Here is a 17,299-nt window from a genome sequence, read left to right as displayed (position 1 = left end):
CCCGCTCATAGCCAGCAGGCAATCTTCAACAGAGTCCCTTTGGCCCTTTGTGAGTGAGCGTCCCTTGGAAAGCTTGTAGACTGTATGAAGTGTCGAGTCGAGGAGCGAAGCATGGTGCTCCGTACAGTTGATGAGTGGCGCACACTTTGTAATCAAAGGGAAAACCGCTGAGCTGAGGTAACGGTACATGGCTAGTGCCGTGTCTGTATGGCTCAGAGCCGGCTAATGCCAAAGGAAGGAAAAGGGTGTAAATGTGTTAATGGAGTTCATCATCTTTACACAAAGGACCATGAGGTAACAACCATGCAGAAACTTCAGATAAGACATGGGGAGTAGATTTGAATTTTATCCCTGTGCACACAGAAGGTAATCCAAGGTGAGCTACAGAATACGAGCTGCCTCGCCCTTGGTGTTTATATCTTTTGTAACTTCCCTTTTCAACTTTCTACCTATTAATCGCTCAACATCCTACTACATGTTTCTGCAAGTTTCACCTCCCATCCTCTAAGTCAAGCATTCTAAATGCTCATAATTCTGGAAATGGATAACTGAGGAGACCGAGTGGTAAAAATCTCCATTCAGCTGAGATTACGATGTGGTCGTGAATTTTTTAAAACTCTGAACAATTGATACAATGATGAAAAATGATCCAGAAAGTCTTTTGTTTTGGCAAATATTTCTCACAAAGTTATTCTTCAATGTTGACCTCTAACTGAAGAGATAATTTATTTTTGATTTTTTGCCACTACTTGGTGCAAGTAACTTCAACAGGTTAAACCAAACAGTTAAACAAGGTGATGAAACATTATAAAGAGCCTCACGGAGTCTAGCGAGCTAGCTGCACGGAGGTCAGGCAAAAAGCCAATGTCGAGAATGTGCACAAGGAAGTCCAGAGAATTGATGCCATAGACTCGGTCAAGGAACAGCACGATCGGAGCCTTATGATCAGGGCAGAGACCAGCTGGCATCTTGTGCTCGTTCAGTGTCCCATCTGTGGAGATTTTAAAAACTCGTTTATTTTGTATTTACAATTACAAATCACAGAAATATTAAGTACTGCATAAATCTGGTTGTCCTGATAATTGGCAGGCAGATACACGCAAAACATTCGGCCAATCTCAACAATCAATGATTTAACAAGGCAGCAATACATCCATGCAACGTTATACCGAAAATCAATTCTCGGAAATAGTTAAATGCCATAATTATTATGCCATAAACCCTTATGCTAGGAAGGGCATCTGGCCATAAAAACATTGCCTCAAACAGGGAACCATGATTGTCATGGGGCTAACCATAGCTAACCCCTGCTCCAGGCTAACCCCTGCTCTAGCGGGGAAAAATGGCCTTAAAACGATCATTCATTCATTCATTCAGTTAAATCCCATAAACCAAATGTTTTCTCTTTGTTGCATGTTATACCATAAGAAGTATTAGGAAAAATAATACTTCTTGGAAAATTGGAAATTTGTACTTGGTCTTGGAAAAAATAAAATCAACCTAAATACTTCTGTGATTGGTCTATCAAAGACATGGCTCTATGGTAAAATGTATTATCCTTCCTCATTGCCAGGTTTTGAATTAGTAACAAATAATAGGCAGACTAGAAGAGGAGGAGTTACATCAATTGTTCGTTTGAATTATGATTTTAAGAATCATTCTCAGTTAAGTTGTATGACTCCTGCACCAGAAACGATTTTTATTGAAATTGTTAATCCTGTAAAAAAGGAATTTTGATCGGTGGTTATTTCCAAACCATCAGGCTCTAATCAAAATTCATTCTTACAAGAATTTCAACTTCGATTATCAAATCCTATATTCATAGAAAAACTTCCATTTGATGGGTAATTTAAATGTTGACTTCCTTTGTTGCAGCCAAAACTCCTTTTATTAAGGTATATAACCACCTTTAGAGGCCATTTTTCCCCGCAAAGCGGGGGTTGGCCTTTTTCGGGAGCCGTGGTTGTTGTTGTTTTTCGGTCCCCTTTTTGAAGCAATGTTTTACGGCCGGATGCCCTTCCTGACGCCAACCCTTTTTGTCGCCTTTAACGACAAACAGGGAATTACCAGTGAGCTGGTACTCAATTAGCCGACCTCGGAAGGATGACAGGCTGAGTCAACCCCCCTGGCGTTAATTCAGCGATCGACCGGGATTCGAACCCAGGATCCTAGGATCCTAAGCCGGCACCCTAGCCGCTAGCCCAACACCAGGGTTATTAAGGTATCTTGGATATAATTTTGGAGACTGTTTATTCCGATTATAGTCAAACCAAAAGGAATAGCTGACCAATTAGCCACATTGATTTATAATATTTTAACTCATGTTTATCCATTTCTTGAAGCAGGGGTTGGCTTGTCAAACATTACAGACAATTTTCCAATCTTTGCTCAAATACAGTACCTGATTTACTTTAACGTGCATTGGTACTTTAACGATGTCTTCTGGCATATTTATCAGTCTTGTTAGTTCTGAAGACGCTCGAGAATAAAAGGTTTGGCTTTTAAAATGACGTAAGTGCGAGTTGAGATGATGAATATCTAGAAGTGGTATTAATAAAGTGACAACGTATTTGTGAAACGAAATAAAAAGGGGCGACGTAAACCGGGGTATCACTGTACTCATTTTTTGTCATTCTGTCACTTTGTGTTGTGATTTTTGCAGACAGGTTGTTTGTTTGTTCTTTTTGAGAATGGTTGTATTTTTCATGGAAAATACATTTGAATTTGAACTTGGAAGCGTGTGAAGCAACCACAGTCAATGATGGTTTTGATGTGTCATGTATTTGAAGACTGATACATTAAAATCTCACTCTGATAAATCATAACATCAAACCATTGATTGATTACCATACATGTATGGGGGAGGGAGGGCCAAGTTAAGAAAACTAAGGGATGAAGAAATAGGAGAAAGGAAAGAGGATTAGAAAGATGAGTTAAGTTGGGAGAGATGTATATGGATGTAGAATATTGAAAGGGGGTTATGGGGCAGTGTTGTGGTGAATTGAGGGGGAGGGGGTGGAGGGGGGGAAGGAAAAAAACCCCACCATTTTAAAACATGTAATAGATACTTGCATATAAAAATAATGCTGCGAAATTAAATGGAAATATAACATGACAACAACTACCTTAACATGTCTAACAAAGACACGGATATATGAGTCTTCCATGAAAGCCTGCTCTCTCTGACTCTCTCAAGTACAAGTTTATCACATCTTAACTTAAAGACATTGGGTGTACGAGTGCAGACATTGGATATACAAAAACAAAGACTCCATCTGACGTAAACTCACCTTTATCTTCTTCTGGAAAATTAAAAGAAATGTTGATGACCCCTTCAAGGTCCTCCAAAGGTACAAGGGAGCGCAGGATGGCACGGATTCGAAGAGCCTCCCCCTTGCCTGCCTGGATGAGCTGTCGGGAGATATGTTCAAGCAGTTGCCATGTTAATTCTGTTAATATCCCAAACCCATCTCTCTCTGTACCCACCTTACCCAGTCGAACCCAGCTGCTCCTGGACTCTGTGTCCTTCTCTCCTGACAAGGTGGAGAAGTTTCTGTCAAACCTCGACTCTGATTCTGTAACTGGACCAGACGGCATCGGCCCACGGGTCCTAAAATCCTGCCCTGCCGCTCATTCACACCCTCTCTCTAATCTCTACACCCTCTCTTTTGCTCAAGGTCATCCACCATCAGCTTGGAAATCAGCCAACAATACCGCTTTACACAAAAGGTGCAAAAACAGATCCTTGCAACAACAGACAAATCAGCCTACTCCCAATTATCAACAAAGTCATGGAATACATCATTGCTTCGGATATCAAATCCTTCCTCTTCTCCATTGGGTTTATCTCTGATCATCAATTTGGTTTCAGACCAGGTCTCTCTACTCTGGACATGCTGCTTCTGCTGTCTCAACAATGGATGAAGGTCCTCAATGCCAAACAGGAAATCAGAGCAGTCTCCCTTGACGTATCACATGCCTTCGATACGGTCTGGCACCCAGCTCTGCTCACCAAACTCTCCTCCTATGGTATCCATGGAAATCTCCACGCATGGCTTGCGGACTTCCTCTCTGGTCATAGTGAACGTGTGGCCCTGAATGGATTTCTCTCATCTCCACTTCCTGTTCAGGCTGGGGTTCCTCAAGACAGTGTTCTGGGCCCTGTGCTTTTTCTGGTCTTCATCAATGATCTCTCCGACTCTCTGGAAAATCCTCTCTATCTCTTTGCTGATGATTCCACTCTCTGCCGCTCCATTCCTCATCCCCCAGATCAGCAGTCTGCAGCCTCCTCACTCTCTGCAGACCTGGACAAAATCACAGACTGGTCAAAAAAGTGGAAGATGTCTTTCAATCCTGACAAATCTCACACTCTCACTATGTCTCTGCAAAGACCAACTGGACAACCCTCCCATCTACTTTCTCAACAATCCTCTCCAAGAAGTTCTGTCACTCAAGCTTTTGGGTCTCACTATCTGCCATGATCTTTCCTGGGAAAACAACATTTCCAAGCTCGCCTTCAAAGCCAGTCGCCGACTGGGCATCCTCCGTTGTGCGAAGTCCTTCCTTGGCACACCTGAACTCCTCACCACATACAAGGCTTTTTCATCCGCAGCTCAGTAGAATACTGCTCTCCCCTCTGGGCTGGTGCTCCTGCCTCAAACCTAGCTTGGCTTCACGCTGTTGAAACCAAAACTTTCAGAATCACTGGAATCTCCCGCGATGAAGCTAACTCTGAGGGCCTTTCACTCACTCACCGCAGGCAGGTAGGTGGTCTTTCTGTCTTCTACCGACTCCTATCTGGCCTAGCTCCCCCGCTCTATCTGTGCTCTGTCCCCCAACTATTCCTACAGGTCGCACAAGATCTGCCAGCAACCCTCTTCTGGTGAAATTGCCAAAATCAAGACTCTCTGCTCACCTTCACTCTTTCATCCCTCTTTACTCCCGCCTTTGGAACAAAATCCCTCACTCTCTTCAATCCCACTCCTCCCTCCAGGTCTTTAAAACAGCTGTTCATGGCCATCTCTTATCTTTCCCCATCCAAAACCTTGATCTTTCCCCCCCCCCCCCCCCCCCCCCGTTAATTCACCCCAGATCCACTTTTTTTGAAATACCGACTTCTTTCCTGGAAGTCCTAGCAGTGTCCATGTGTTTTTTTTTTTACCTCAACTCCCCTTTCCCATGCCTCCGCCCCTCAAGCCCTATCTATCCCTCCCACAGATCTCCCGATGTCCCTGCTCTCAAATGTTGTCCTCGTGTGCTTCCCTCTCTCTCCCCATCTTGTCTCCCGCTCCCTTTATCATATGTTTTCTGTGTCCGTTTTTTTTTTGTGATTAATGTTAGCTCTTACATGATCCTCAATCTTGTATACAAAAAAACAACAACAATTTAATAGAAGCGACTCAAACGACTGGTTTAATTAAATCTGATATGATCTCCCATTGAAAGTTTACTATCCATTGTGCATGGGTTCACTATCCCATCCAGGCTGCTCGGACGGTTATAGTGCAAGAAGAGTTATAATGAGACAGGGTGGTCAACCTAGAGTCCCTATATACTAGTAGTGACATGGTACGGCCCAGAAATTTCTGGTCACGTTGGTCATGGTTCCATTTTGTTCCCATCAATTGAATGAGCACACAATAGTCGATAGCTCATCATTATTTTTAATATGACAGTATTCTGTGCGCCAATCGATTGGATGCACCAATCGATCAGATAAGGGTTTCAAAATGCATAGATTCCCTGCAGATGCCAAAAGGAAATAAAATTTGGACAATAAAGTTTGTTGTCTGAGATGGGGACCAACTTCGGGGTGGTTTCTGTGCCAGGTAAGTTGTAGTACCATGAGTTTAATGTGCCGCACTCTATGGGAATAAAATAGCTTCAAATTGCAAGTTGTCACTACTCCTAGTATATAGGGACCCTAGGTCCGCCTAACATTCAATCTATACAGCAAATTTGGAGTTTAAAAGGGTACAAATCCTAAGGTTACAAAGGAGAAACATACCCTTGTATTTCAATGGTCGACATAGTGGATGGAACAGCAGGCTTATCAACCATCCATAAATATTCTTTTTTCCAGGATATGGTGATCTCCTTCTTGGCATTGCGCATGCACATGGGTAGTCTGTATTATTTAGTAATTACTTGGAATTCAACCTTTGGTACTTCATTGTAATCCCAAAAAATAAATAATAACCAAGATTATATAAAGTGAAGAAAACTTAATTAGCCAACATCAAGGAGGCTTAGGATTATATAGGATAACAAATTCCTCAGCAGTGTTGATAAAATAGGGGTTTACACTGGTAGGGTGCTTACATGCATCTCAGGTGCACAGCGGGCAAGAAGGTCAATGAGAGCACCGTAAAAAGAAAGGATCGCATGGCCAACTTGGATCATCCTCCGGCTGCTCTCGACCTGCTCTGCACTCCTACCGACACAAAGAACTCATCAATATTGTTACAGACGTGGCTTGGATGTTATTTACCGAGCGGTTTTATGGTATGACCACGTCTGCACAAGTTACCCGATTGTGCCCGAACGTTGACTAATCGCGCTATGCTAGACCAATGAAGGAAAAAGAAGACACCCGGCTGGATCACAATAACACAATACGACACCAGGGGTTCAGTTCTCAAGACCTCCGGAGGAGGTTATATTAAGGCGGAAGGTTAGATTACAGGGACAAGAGGGAAACATAGGAAGGTGGGCACTTAAACACACTTATATTAACCCCAACAGACGACAGATAAACGGGACAAGGCTCACTCACACGGGGTTTGATGGCAAGGAAAGCGGGTAGCGATCGCTCCAGGTGCACCTGGGCTCAGGGCAGGATCACGTACGGTCCAGTTTAAGAGATGCGGTGGAGGTATTGCAGCGCTCGAGGGGTGGCGACTTCTCTCTCCAGGCTGGGGGCGCATTTGACTCAGCGCTCGCAGGTGGCTTTCCTTCTCCAAGCTGGGTGCGCATCTGACGTCACATCCGGCGCGGGGCCGCGTATATCCGGCGGGGAGTGACACGCCCTCGGCTCGTTAGCTCCGCCTCGTGGAATCGGCACGTTGCTTCTCATTGGGTGCGTGCGGGGGGGGGGGGGTTTACCAGGCTCCGCCCTTGACGAGGAGCTGACAAGGAGCCCCTTCGTGGTAACCCCGTGGAGCGCATGGTCTGGAGCTAATCGAGCCGGTGTGAGGACGCATCCTCCCCCGCTCCGCCGCCATCTCCTCTGTTGTTGTTGTAATTGTTGGGGAAGAAGATGGAAGGAGGTATGGGAAAGGTCCTAAACTCACTACTGATGCCATATAATCACATTCTGGTGCAACGAAGAGTCATAATTAATGGAGACGAGGCCTTAACTGACATAGAATAAGAATAACTAGGAAAATGTCCGAAAGTTGTCTACGTGTGGTGCGGTGGACCTGGGCACGACATTTAATGGGGGAATAAGGGGAAGGTCGGCTCTACTGATTGTTATTTACATGCAATGGGACTAGGGAATGGGGGATCGGGGAAAGTTGGGGAGTATTGGAGAAAATAGGGGAATATTTACAAGCGGATATGGAGGCCAAATTCCATATTCGCAACATTGCACCCTTCTCTACCCTCGGGGCGTCCCGACCCGATAAATTTTTACCTACTTTAGTGTGGCACGCAATGTAGTTCCCTCTACTATTAACTCTACCCTGAGTGCGACAGTTTTACAGATATTCACAAATGAGTAAATATGTCCCCCTGCGACGTTGCACCCTTCTCCTCACAGAAACACACCCACAGGATAACCGAATCCGGAAAGAATTCGCAAACTAAACATACAGCCGGTAGGGAGCATTATTTACACGACTACGCTGCTATTTACACTACGATCCAGGACCTGTTTTTGGAGGAACACATGCAGATGTTATGCATAGAGAGAGAGCGCGCTTGCCAACATCGATACACCAACCCACGAGTGCTCTGTGGCCGACGGCCTTTAATAACGTGCAGAGCACCCTTTCCCAGCATCAAAAGCACCACCCCACCACCAATCGGTGCAGTCACCATTGTTCAATGATTAAAAATAAATGCGACAACCCCTAACCCTGCAGGTGTCTCTTGCTCTTCGTGTGGCCTTCAGTGGTGTTAATTAACAGTGGTTCACCTTTATGGCATAGGTGCCACGTTGACCCATAGGTCCATCCCCGGGTGGTGCTTGGCCGCAAACGAACTGCGGTCCATTGTGGGTGGCCACAAACATTGCGGTCCATATGGTGTATCGATCCCGGCAGCAAACAGCGAAAGTGCAGGCCCACAACTGCGCAGCCAGCACCTCTCTCTTCTCTCTCTCTACCCCAAAGCCAGATCCTCGGAGGTGGGAGACAAAAGAAGAAACAAGTGAGTAAGGTGGTAAGGGCACAAAAGTGCACGCAATGTAAGGTGATGCACACTGGGGGCACATGGGAACCAGGTGAGACAGGTACGTTCCTATCGTACGCCCCCCCCCCCCCACCAGGTAACCTACATGGCCCCTCCCTTACCCCTTACTGTATCCACAAAACACAACACTACCCATAAACATCTACTTTACAAATCAACAAACATCCCTACTGTCTTCCCCGTTCCTCCCATATACCAAATTCGTCTTCTCTCCCTCCTAACCAATCAAATTTGCCATTTTCAACTCTCATCAAAATTTGCCATCTCCAACTCAACATCATAATTTGCCATCACCAATTCATCATCAGTCCCTCCTAGGGAGGGAGAGATGGAATCACTCCAATGTCTCATCCACGTCGTGATGCGTCTCACAAATCCACACAGCGATTCATCTCCTGCAACAAAACAAAGAAAACACAGGTGTGGAGTCATCATCATCACCACAGGTAAGTGGCTGCGTATGGTGCGACAGGTTCATCAATCCTAACTATCTCCTAAATGACTTTAACAACTTTACACTACCCGGGGGCTTTCTCCGGCCAAACCATTGGCCCTCTTACACTATGGGTTCTAAAAACCAATTCCCATTGGCCAAACTGTGGTGCTCTTCAATTTGGGGTCTCACTCCCCCGATTCATCTCCCGGTGCCCTCGTACAATTTCTGGGCTGCGACGTGTACCTCTCCCAGTGGGTCTACCCACCTGCACACCTCCACCACTGCAGTTGCCTCCGAGCTTACCTGCTCCTTACCCTAACCTAACTACCAGGGGAAGGCCCTCTGGCTCTCTCCCCACTCGGTGCCCTCTCTGGCACTGGGCTACCCGGGTCCATCCTCCGGATCCTCGGGCCCCATCCACAACTCTACCGGCTCCCAGAGCCCGCCTGCGGCCTCACCTGGCCGACATCCTCACAGTGGTGGAGTGCCCAACCAACTACACACACTAACAGGCTACACGCCCAGCCATTTCCACAACACTAATGCACCCATTCACAACACCATTCTGCAACCGCACCACAGATGCCAATATCCAACCACAATTTACCTGCACCCTCTACCTAACACGTACACTACCCGCCCCGGGTGCTCGTGAAAGGGGTCCACTCTTCCCCCATTCACACCTTCGCACCATGCACACCACTCCGTACCACTTACTCCAACTCTCTCCACACACCTGTACTTGCACACCTGTGCTCTCACACCTGGTGCCACCTGCACCCTTCTCTCCCCAAGCGCATTCGCGCTGATCCACACACTCACTACTCATACACTGCTCCACACACCTGTCCAGTTGCACACCTGTGCAATCACACCTGTTCAATTCTCACACACACGGCATCATCTCAGCTAACTACTCCCTTCTGAAACTTGCGCTTCCCAGTCGTCCCTTTAAACTATTGCGCTCCCTCGTCATTATCATCCATACTAATCTACCTGCGTCCCCACTACAGGTATCAGTCACTAACTAATCTTAACGTTACCTAATGTCATCTTCTAGATCCCTACACACAATATCCTAACCCACCCGGGCTAGTTTTCACTGCCATACACCCCATAAACCTAGTGCTCCTTTGCCCCCCCCATGGGAAGGGTGGTGGGTTTGCCATCCCACCACATCGGGGGTCTCTCACTACCAATTTTGCACATCAAATTTCAATAAATCAAAAATTTGCCAATCACTGCCCATCATCTGCCAATCACTACTGCCAATCCCTTGCCAATCATCAAATTTTGCTTTTCTCTAATTTTGGGTCCAAAACACTAACCTCATCACACAGTCTACTCACTAATGCCTCTCGGTGCGCCAATTCCTGTCCAAAGCCCGGCTTCGTAAAGCCAAGCAATGGATACTGGTTGTTTTGTGCCGGCGGCTGGATGCGTCCGGCATTCGGGGCAGGGACGGGGGCTTACCCGTGCCGAGATCCCACGCACCATCTCGGCACGGAGCCATCCAATGTCCCGCTCTCGACCTGCCGGCACGTCTCACCAAAAAGTGGTCGCCATGACGACCCTTTCTATCGGGCTGCCAGCTCCTCCTAGTGGAGCACGGACGCGGCCGTTCAAAGCGAGGCCCAGCACGCACCGAGGGCCCGATTCGGCTAAAAGTCGACCTAACCTCTAACCCGTGTAACGTCGATGCTTCACCTGCATGCTTACACCCCGCAGCCCGTTCCTTGCTCACACATCCAGCCGTCCCCATGCTCCTCGTACCTTTCCTTACACATCCAGGTACCCTCATTCCACTCACAGCCTTGGTCACACACCTGACCACCGAACACTGTGGCACACATTCGTTGCTCGCACACCTCACCAATACACCGCTTCGCGCCCCCTCCTCGGTCACCTCCTCTGTGACAATCACAGGTGCGCTCTCATTCGCACACCCAACCACGTGCCTCACCACCAACTCCAGCGTGCATTCCCACTCACGCTCTACCATTCCAGGTGTGCATCCTTCCATCCCAGGTGTACATCCTCGCTCACCTGTCACAACTAACTCACGCTCCATGTCACTCTCACTACTTTCACCTCCATTCCTGACAGCGCACTCACCCTTACTCTTGACAGCGCACTCTTTCCTCATGCACCTGTCCGTCACACACCTTTCTCGCGCACACTCTCCCGTCACACCCTCTGTAACACTCACCACAGGTGTGCATTCTTCCTTGCCTTTGACAGCGCACTCTTTCCCCATGCACCTGTCCGTCACACACCTTCCTCGCGCACACTCTCCCGTCACACCCTCTGTAACACTCACCACAGGTGTGCATTCTTCCTTGCCTTTGACAGCGCACTCTTTCCCCATGCACCTGTCCGTCACACACCTTCCTCGCGCACACTCTCCCGTCACACCCTCTGTAACACTCACCACAGGTGTGCATTCTTCCTTGCCTTTGACAGCGCACTCTTTCCCCATGCACCTGTCCGTCACACACCTTCCTCGCGCACACTCTCCCGTCACACCCTCTGTAACACTCACCACAGGTGTGCATTCTTCCTTACTTTTGACAGCGCACTCTTTCCCCATGCACCTGTCCGTCACACACCTTTCTCGCGCACACTCTCCCGTTACATCCTCTGTAACACTCACCACACCGCGCTTCCATGTGCCCCCTCGCACACGCGCTACGACCGACTCACTCTCGCCAGCACACTCACTCCTTGGTACACACTTTTTCCTCACACACCCCAGAGTCGGACTTTCTTGCACACCTCCATTTTCGCACACCAGACCTGTCGCACACTTCACCCACGGCCTCTCACGAACACCCGGGTCCATCTCGACCCCCAAGCTCCTTAAATCCCCTGGCGCATCATACGCACGACCATATTGGTCACCACTTACACCGGGTCCTCTTCCTCTTCGCTTCTCCTCCATCACCTGCGAATCCCTCATCTGGTTAATGAGCACATCATCACGATCCAAACACAGACTTTGGACCAATTCTTTTATCTCCTCTTTTATCTCTTTGTTATCCCCTCTCCGTCGCTTCTTAATTTCGCTCACCCCCTCTTCCACTTCTTTCCGTGTCGCTTTCAACCCTCCTAATACCGCAGTGTTCCTTTGAACCTGCTCCACTAACTCCGTCTGTCCCACCGTCAGCTGCTCCACCTCCTGCGTCATGTCCTCTATTCCCCCTTGTAACTTTACAGTCCCCTTTCTCACCTCCTTCTCCATGTGCTCCTTACAGTGCCTCACCTCCTCGCGCACTCCTCCGACCTCCTCACTCACACCTCTTCTAATCTCCTCTCCCTCTACCCCATTTTTCACTCCCTCTATCTGATTCTCCTGGGCAGCCATTCTATTTTCTACCCCCATTAACCCATTTTTCACCTCCTTTATCCCGTTGTCTAACCCCTCTCCGGTACCCCTCGCTTCGTCCCTCATTACCCCCAGTTGGCCCTCCAATCGCTCACTCCGAGCCCTCATTCGGTTCGTTATTTCTTCAATTTGGTTTCCCAATCGCTCACCCTGAGCATCCATCCGGTTCCCCAACCGCTCACCCAATCGCTCAATTTGGCTCCCCATACTCATCTGTACAGCTGCCTGTAACTGCGCAATGAGGGCCTGCATGTCAATCGGCTGCATGTTAAAGCCCGTTGATACAGCGGGCTCGGCTACCGCGCGCTCTTGCGAGGCGCCATTTTGCGTGCCTGCTTCTTCGTGCGTGACGGCGCTATTTTGCGAACCTGCCGCCCTCACTGCTTCGCTCTCCTCCTGTCCCTCATTTTGGTTCTGGATCGACCCTGCTTCACTCTCCCCTACCGGACCCCAGCCGTCTTGATCCGCCATAGCGCGACTTTCAAAATTCGGTTTTTATTTTTTTTATTTTCGTAAAACAAATTCAAATTTCGCCGTTATAATTTCGCGCGGGAAACGCGCTCCGAATCGATTCGGTCGAGCGCCGTACGCGCTCCGGCTCGATTTTCCCTCCCAAAATTTGGGCCTAACTAATTTAGTCCCGGGTTCGAATTCCACTCCTCGACACCAATTGTTACAGACGTGGCTTGGATGTTATTTACCGAGCGGTTTTATGGTATGACCACGTCTGCACAAGTTACCCGATTGTGCCCGAACGTTGACTAATCGCGCTATGCTAGACCAATGAAGGAAAAAGAAGACACCCGGCTGGATCACAATAACACAATACGACACCAGGGGTTCAGTTCTCAAGACCTCCGGAGGAGGTTATATTAAGGCGGAAGGTTAGATTACAGGGACAAGAGGGAAACATAGGAAGGTGGGCACTTAAACACACTTATATTAACCCCAACAGACGACAGATAAACGGGACAAGGCTCACTCACACGGGGTTTGATGGCAAGGAAAGCGGGTAGCGATCGCTCCAGGTGCACCTGGGCTCAGGGCAGGATCACGTACGGTCCAGTTTAAGAGATGCGGTGGAGGTATTGCAGCGCTCGAGGGGTGGCGACTTCTCTCTCCAGGCTGGGGGCGCATTTGACTCAGCGCTCGCAGGTGGCTTTCCTTCTCCAAGCTGGGTGCGCATCTGACGTCACATCCGGCGCGGGGCCGCGTATATCCGGCGGGGAGTGACACGCCCTCGGCTCGTTAGCTCCGCCTCGTGGAATCGGCACGTTGCTTCTCATTGGGTGCGTGCGGGGGGGGGGGGTTTACCAGGCTCCGCCCTTGACGAGGAGCTGACAAGGAGCCCCTTCGTGGTAACCCCGTGGAGCGCATGGTCTGGAGCTAATCGAGCCGGTGTGAGGACGCATCCTCCCCCGCTCCGCCGCCATCTCCTCTGTTGTTGTTGTAATTGTTGGGGAAGAAGATGGAAGGAGGTATGGGAAAGGTCCTAAACTCACTACTGATGCCATATAATCACATTCTGGTGCAACGAAGAGTCATAATTAATGGAGACGAGGCCTTAACTGACATAGAATAAGAATAACTAGGAAAATGTCCGAAAGTTGTCTACGTGTGGTGCGGTGGACCTGGGCACGACATTTAATGGGGGAATAAGGGGAGGGTCGGCTCTACTGATTGTTATTTACATGCAATGGGACTAGGGAATGGGGGATCGGGGAAAGTTGGGGAGTATTGGAGAAAATAGGGGAATATTTACAAGCGGATATGGAGGCCAAATTCCATATTCGCAACAATATCATCAAATCAACTCCACTCGATTATTTCCGGCATTTTCACCTTATTCCCTCTATTGCATATAGTTTCGATTCCATGTATCTCCTTATCTTTACACAGCTCTCTCCTTCTCGGCCATCTTTACCTGACCTTCATTCACCTCTGTCTCTGTCCCTAATCAATCCTAAAGTAGGCATTGAACAATGATTACACTTATATTTTTAGAGGACAATTGTACGTTTGGATAAGATCACCTTGTGCTGCTGGTGTGAGTATTTAAATAATGCTTTTTTGCTGTAAAGGAGATAATGATGTAGAAATCGCTAAAATGACTAATATGAGCCTTTACTATATTCAATTGGCGATTTTAAACATCTCCGCTCAGTTATTGAGAATCTACTCAAAATTCATACTGTTGAGCCCGCCGGTGACTTCCTGTTGTCGGCTGTGGCTTTGCCGCCTCCCCCGCAATCTTAACCGCCTCCTCAATAGCGGCAAGCAGTCCACTGCCTCCCTCTCCACGCAATGCTGGTCCAAAACATTCAGGTCGGCGGATAAGTAACCGCACAACCACATTGGCGTTCTCCTCAACGCTCTCCCCTATGAGTAAGAAAGTGGAGGAGAACGTGAAGGATGAGAAGGTCGCCACCTACATGGGTAGTTCAACTATTAACACAAGCAAGCGAGAATGGGGTGAGCAAGACAATTTCATCGCACCATTAACAAAAACAGCAAAACGCAAGAAGTCAAGGAAGCGTTCTGCCTCCAGTGGATTCCAGCCGATGTCAGGCCAACCACGTGCCAGCAGGGCAGGACTTGATTGGAGTCCGCATGCTGCCAAGTACTTCATCACCTGTGTGAATGGCATATGGATTAATAAAGTCAAGTAAGGCCATGGAGTATGTAATTGATTAGAAGAGATATTGAGCAGGTGTTTCGTCTACAATGGAATGTGTTACAAATGAACAACAGATTGTCCTGTTATGCAACTCTGACACAGACCTTCTCTAGATCCGTCTCGGTTAAGGCCAAGGCTAATTCATTGTTGTCCATCACTGATGCCGCAGCTACGTCAAGAGGAGTCGATCCCTTCATTCCCGGGGCTCCTACGGAGAAAATAATCAATTACTTCAATTACCCCGGTAGATTAGAGCTGTGCGGTTCTAATTGATCTCCTTTTTGAAATGTTCAATTCATCACAACATCCAATAAGATATCAATTCGTTTGAAAACAAGGAATTAAATGAAGAAAGGTAACTCGAGAAGTTGAATTGATGGTAGATTGGCAAAACTAAACAGGGACACAAAGACACACCAGTGGTTAATCAGGCTCACCCTGGTTTCCTAATCCAAAGCTGCTGTTTTCCAGCAGGTAGCCAAGGTGTTCAAACATCGCCTTCTGGTTCTGACGACTGATGCGGCAGAAGTAGCAAAGAAAGCGGCAGCAGTTTGCTACCATCACTGGGAATGTAATCTCCTGTAAGAGTCATGGGTCGTGGACTCAAAGTCATGTCATAAGTCTTCGGCTCAGGCCTGATGAAGGCTAATTAAGAATGGTGGAGTGAGCTTACAATTCTCTACAGGGATGCCTTTAGTACGGCGATTTAAGATTGTGAAATAGCAAAACCTTTTCAAAAGCAATGTAAAAAAACGATTATTAAAAGTTGAAAAATGTTTAAGTACATTACAACGTTTGTAAGATTTAACAACAGCACCTTAAGCACTTAGTGTAACTCACATCCTTGGTTCGTAAACCATATATATATATATATATATATATATATATATATATATATATATATATATATATATATATATATATATATATATATATATATATATATATATATATATATATATACTGTATATGTATATATATATATATATATATATATATATATATATATATATATATATATATATATATATATATATATATATATATATATATATATATATATATATATATATCATACATGTCTTTATAAAAAAAAAAATAAAAAAAAAGTCCCTGGTGTTGGGCTAGCGGCTAGGGTGCCGGCTTAGGATCCTAGGATCCTGGGTTCGAATCCCGGTCAATCGCTGAATTAACGCCAGGGGGGTTGACTCAGCCTGTCATCCTTCCGAGGTCGGCTAATTGAGTACCAGTTCACTGGTAATTCCCTGCTTGTCGTTAAAGGCGGCAAAAAGGGTTGGCGTCAGGAAGGGCATCCGGCCGTAAAACATTGCTTCAAAAAGGGGACCGAAAAACAACAACAACCACAGTTCCCGAAAAAGGCCAACCCCCGCTTGCGGGGAAAAATGGCCTCTAAAGGTGGTTTTTTTTTTTTTGTTTTTTTTTTTTTTTTTTATACATGTCGTTATAGTTATTAATGTTGAGACTGAGAAAAGTAAATAAATTTCTAGCCTTTATTTAATTATTTTTCCAATGTGCAGATTCCATCAACTAATTTTTTTTTAACATTGTAATGATTTTCCTTCATGAGTATTTTTATGCAAATGAGAAAGTAAACTAATTGAATGATTTAAGTTAGTGAAACAGTTAAAATCACAACTGCTCTCATCACGTTTTTCCCCCTTTACAGGAGCCAAGTTCATGAAAGAATGAAGTTGAACAATTCCATTATGGGAATAAACGAACAGGAAAAGAAGATAGGGGAGTAGAGCAGGGGAGAAAACTGAAACTACCAATTAGGATGGTTGAGTTGGAATAGGTGAAAGGGGGTAATAAAGATCATGTGTCACAAGGTGACAGTGCAATGCTTGCTTGAAAGCCTGGAGGGAAGATGCTGCTGCCTACCTTCAAAAAAAGAAGAAGAAAAAAGAGTGAGACACAACAGCTGCTGGAAGGCGGTTTCTTAGACAGATGTGAAGAATAAAAGAGTTGAGGCCTGTAGTCAGCCTGGATTTTGGACATTTAACCAGGAGGGTTTCCTGGAAGAACTTGTGTATCTTGGAGTTGCCAGGGAGAGTGGGGTGGCTGAGAGAGCAGAATGGAGCAATGTTGGAGAAGAGACGGTAAAAAAGAGACCGTCGACATGACTGCGATGTGAGAGCAACAGACTTTGCGCTTCAGACTCGTCACCGAAGATTCCAATAAATTTGAGAGCTTTAGGTTCCACAGAATTCAGGAGAGAGACGTTATGCTGGGGCGCCAGCCAATAGTGGAGAGCAGCACTCCATTGAGCTATGGCGAAAAGCCTCGTAGAGTATGTAGCCTGATTTGCCAAGGAAAGACATGGAATAAAGGAAGATGCCCAGTCTGTGGCTGCCTTTGGAGGCCA

The 17,299-nt window shown here is 46.7% G+C and overlaps 1 protein-coding gene across 1 annotated transcript in view; it reads right to left on the bottom strand.

The window, feature by feature from the left end:
* Window positions 1-17,299, bottom strand: part of LOC137436654 (ryanodine receptor 2) — a 344,268-nt gene that overhangs the window by 206,687 nt on the left and 120,282 nt on the right. The window contains exons 43-50 of the mRNA XM_078786637.1: window positions 15,351-15,492; window positions 15,018-15,121; window positions 14,733-14,868; window positions 14,429-14,615; window positions 6,322-6,433; window positions 3,291-3,411; window positions 822-991; window positions 2-222 (exon numbers count right to left, since the gene is read on the bottom strand). Coding sequence (XP_078642763.1) covers window positions 2-222; window positions 822-991; window positions 3,291-3,411; window positions 6,322-6,433; window positions 14,429-14,615; window positions 14,733-14,868; window positions 15,018-15,121; window positions 15,351-15,492 — 1,193 coding nt within the window. The remainder of the gene's footprint in view (window position 1; window positions 223-821; window positions 992-3,290; window positions 3,412-6,321; window positions 6,434-14,428; window positions 14,616-14,732; window positions 14,869-15,017; window positions 15,122-15,350; window positions 15,493-17,299) is intronic.

The sequence above is a fragment of the Myxine glutinosa genome, chromosome 11 (assembly GCF_964187855.1).
Source record: "Myxine glutinosa chromosome 11, kmMyxGlut1.1, whole genome shotgun sequence".
NCBI lineage: Eukaryota > Metazoa > Chordata > Myxini > Myxiniformes > Myxinidae > Myxine > Myxine glutinosa.
Note: the sequence above shows the minus strand (reverse complement) of the source record. Positions and strands in the feature narration are given on the sequence as shown.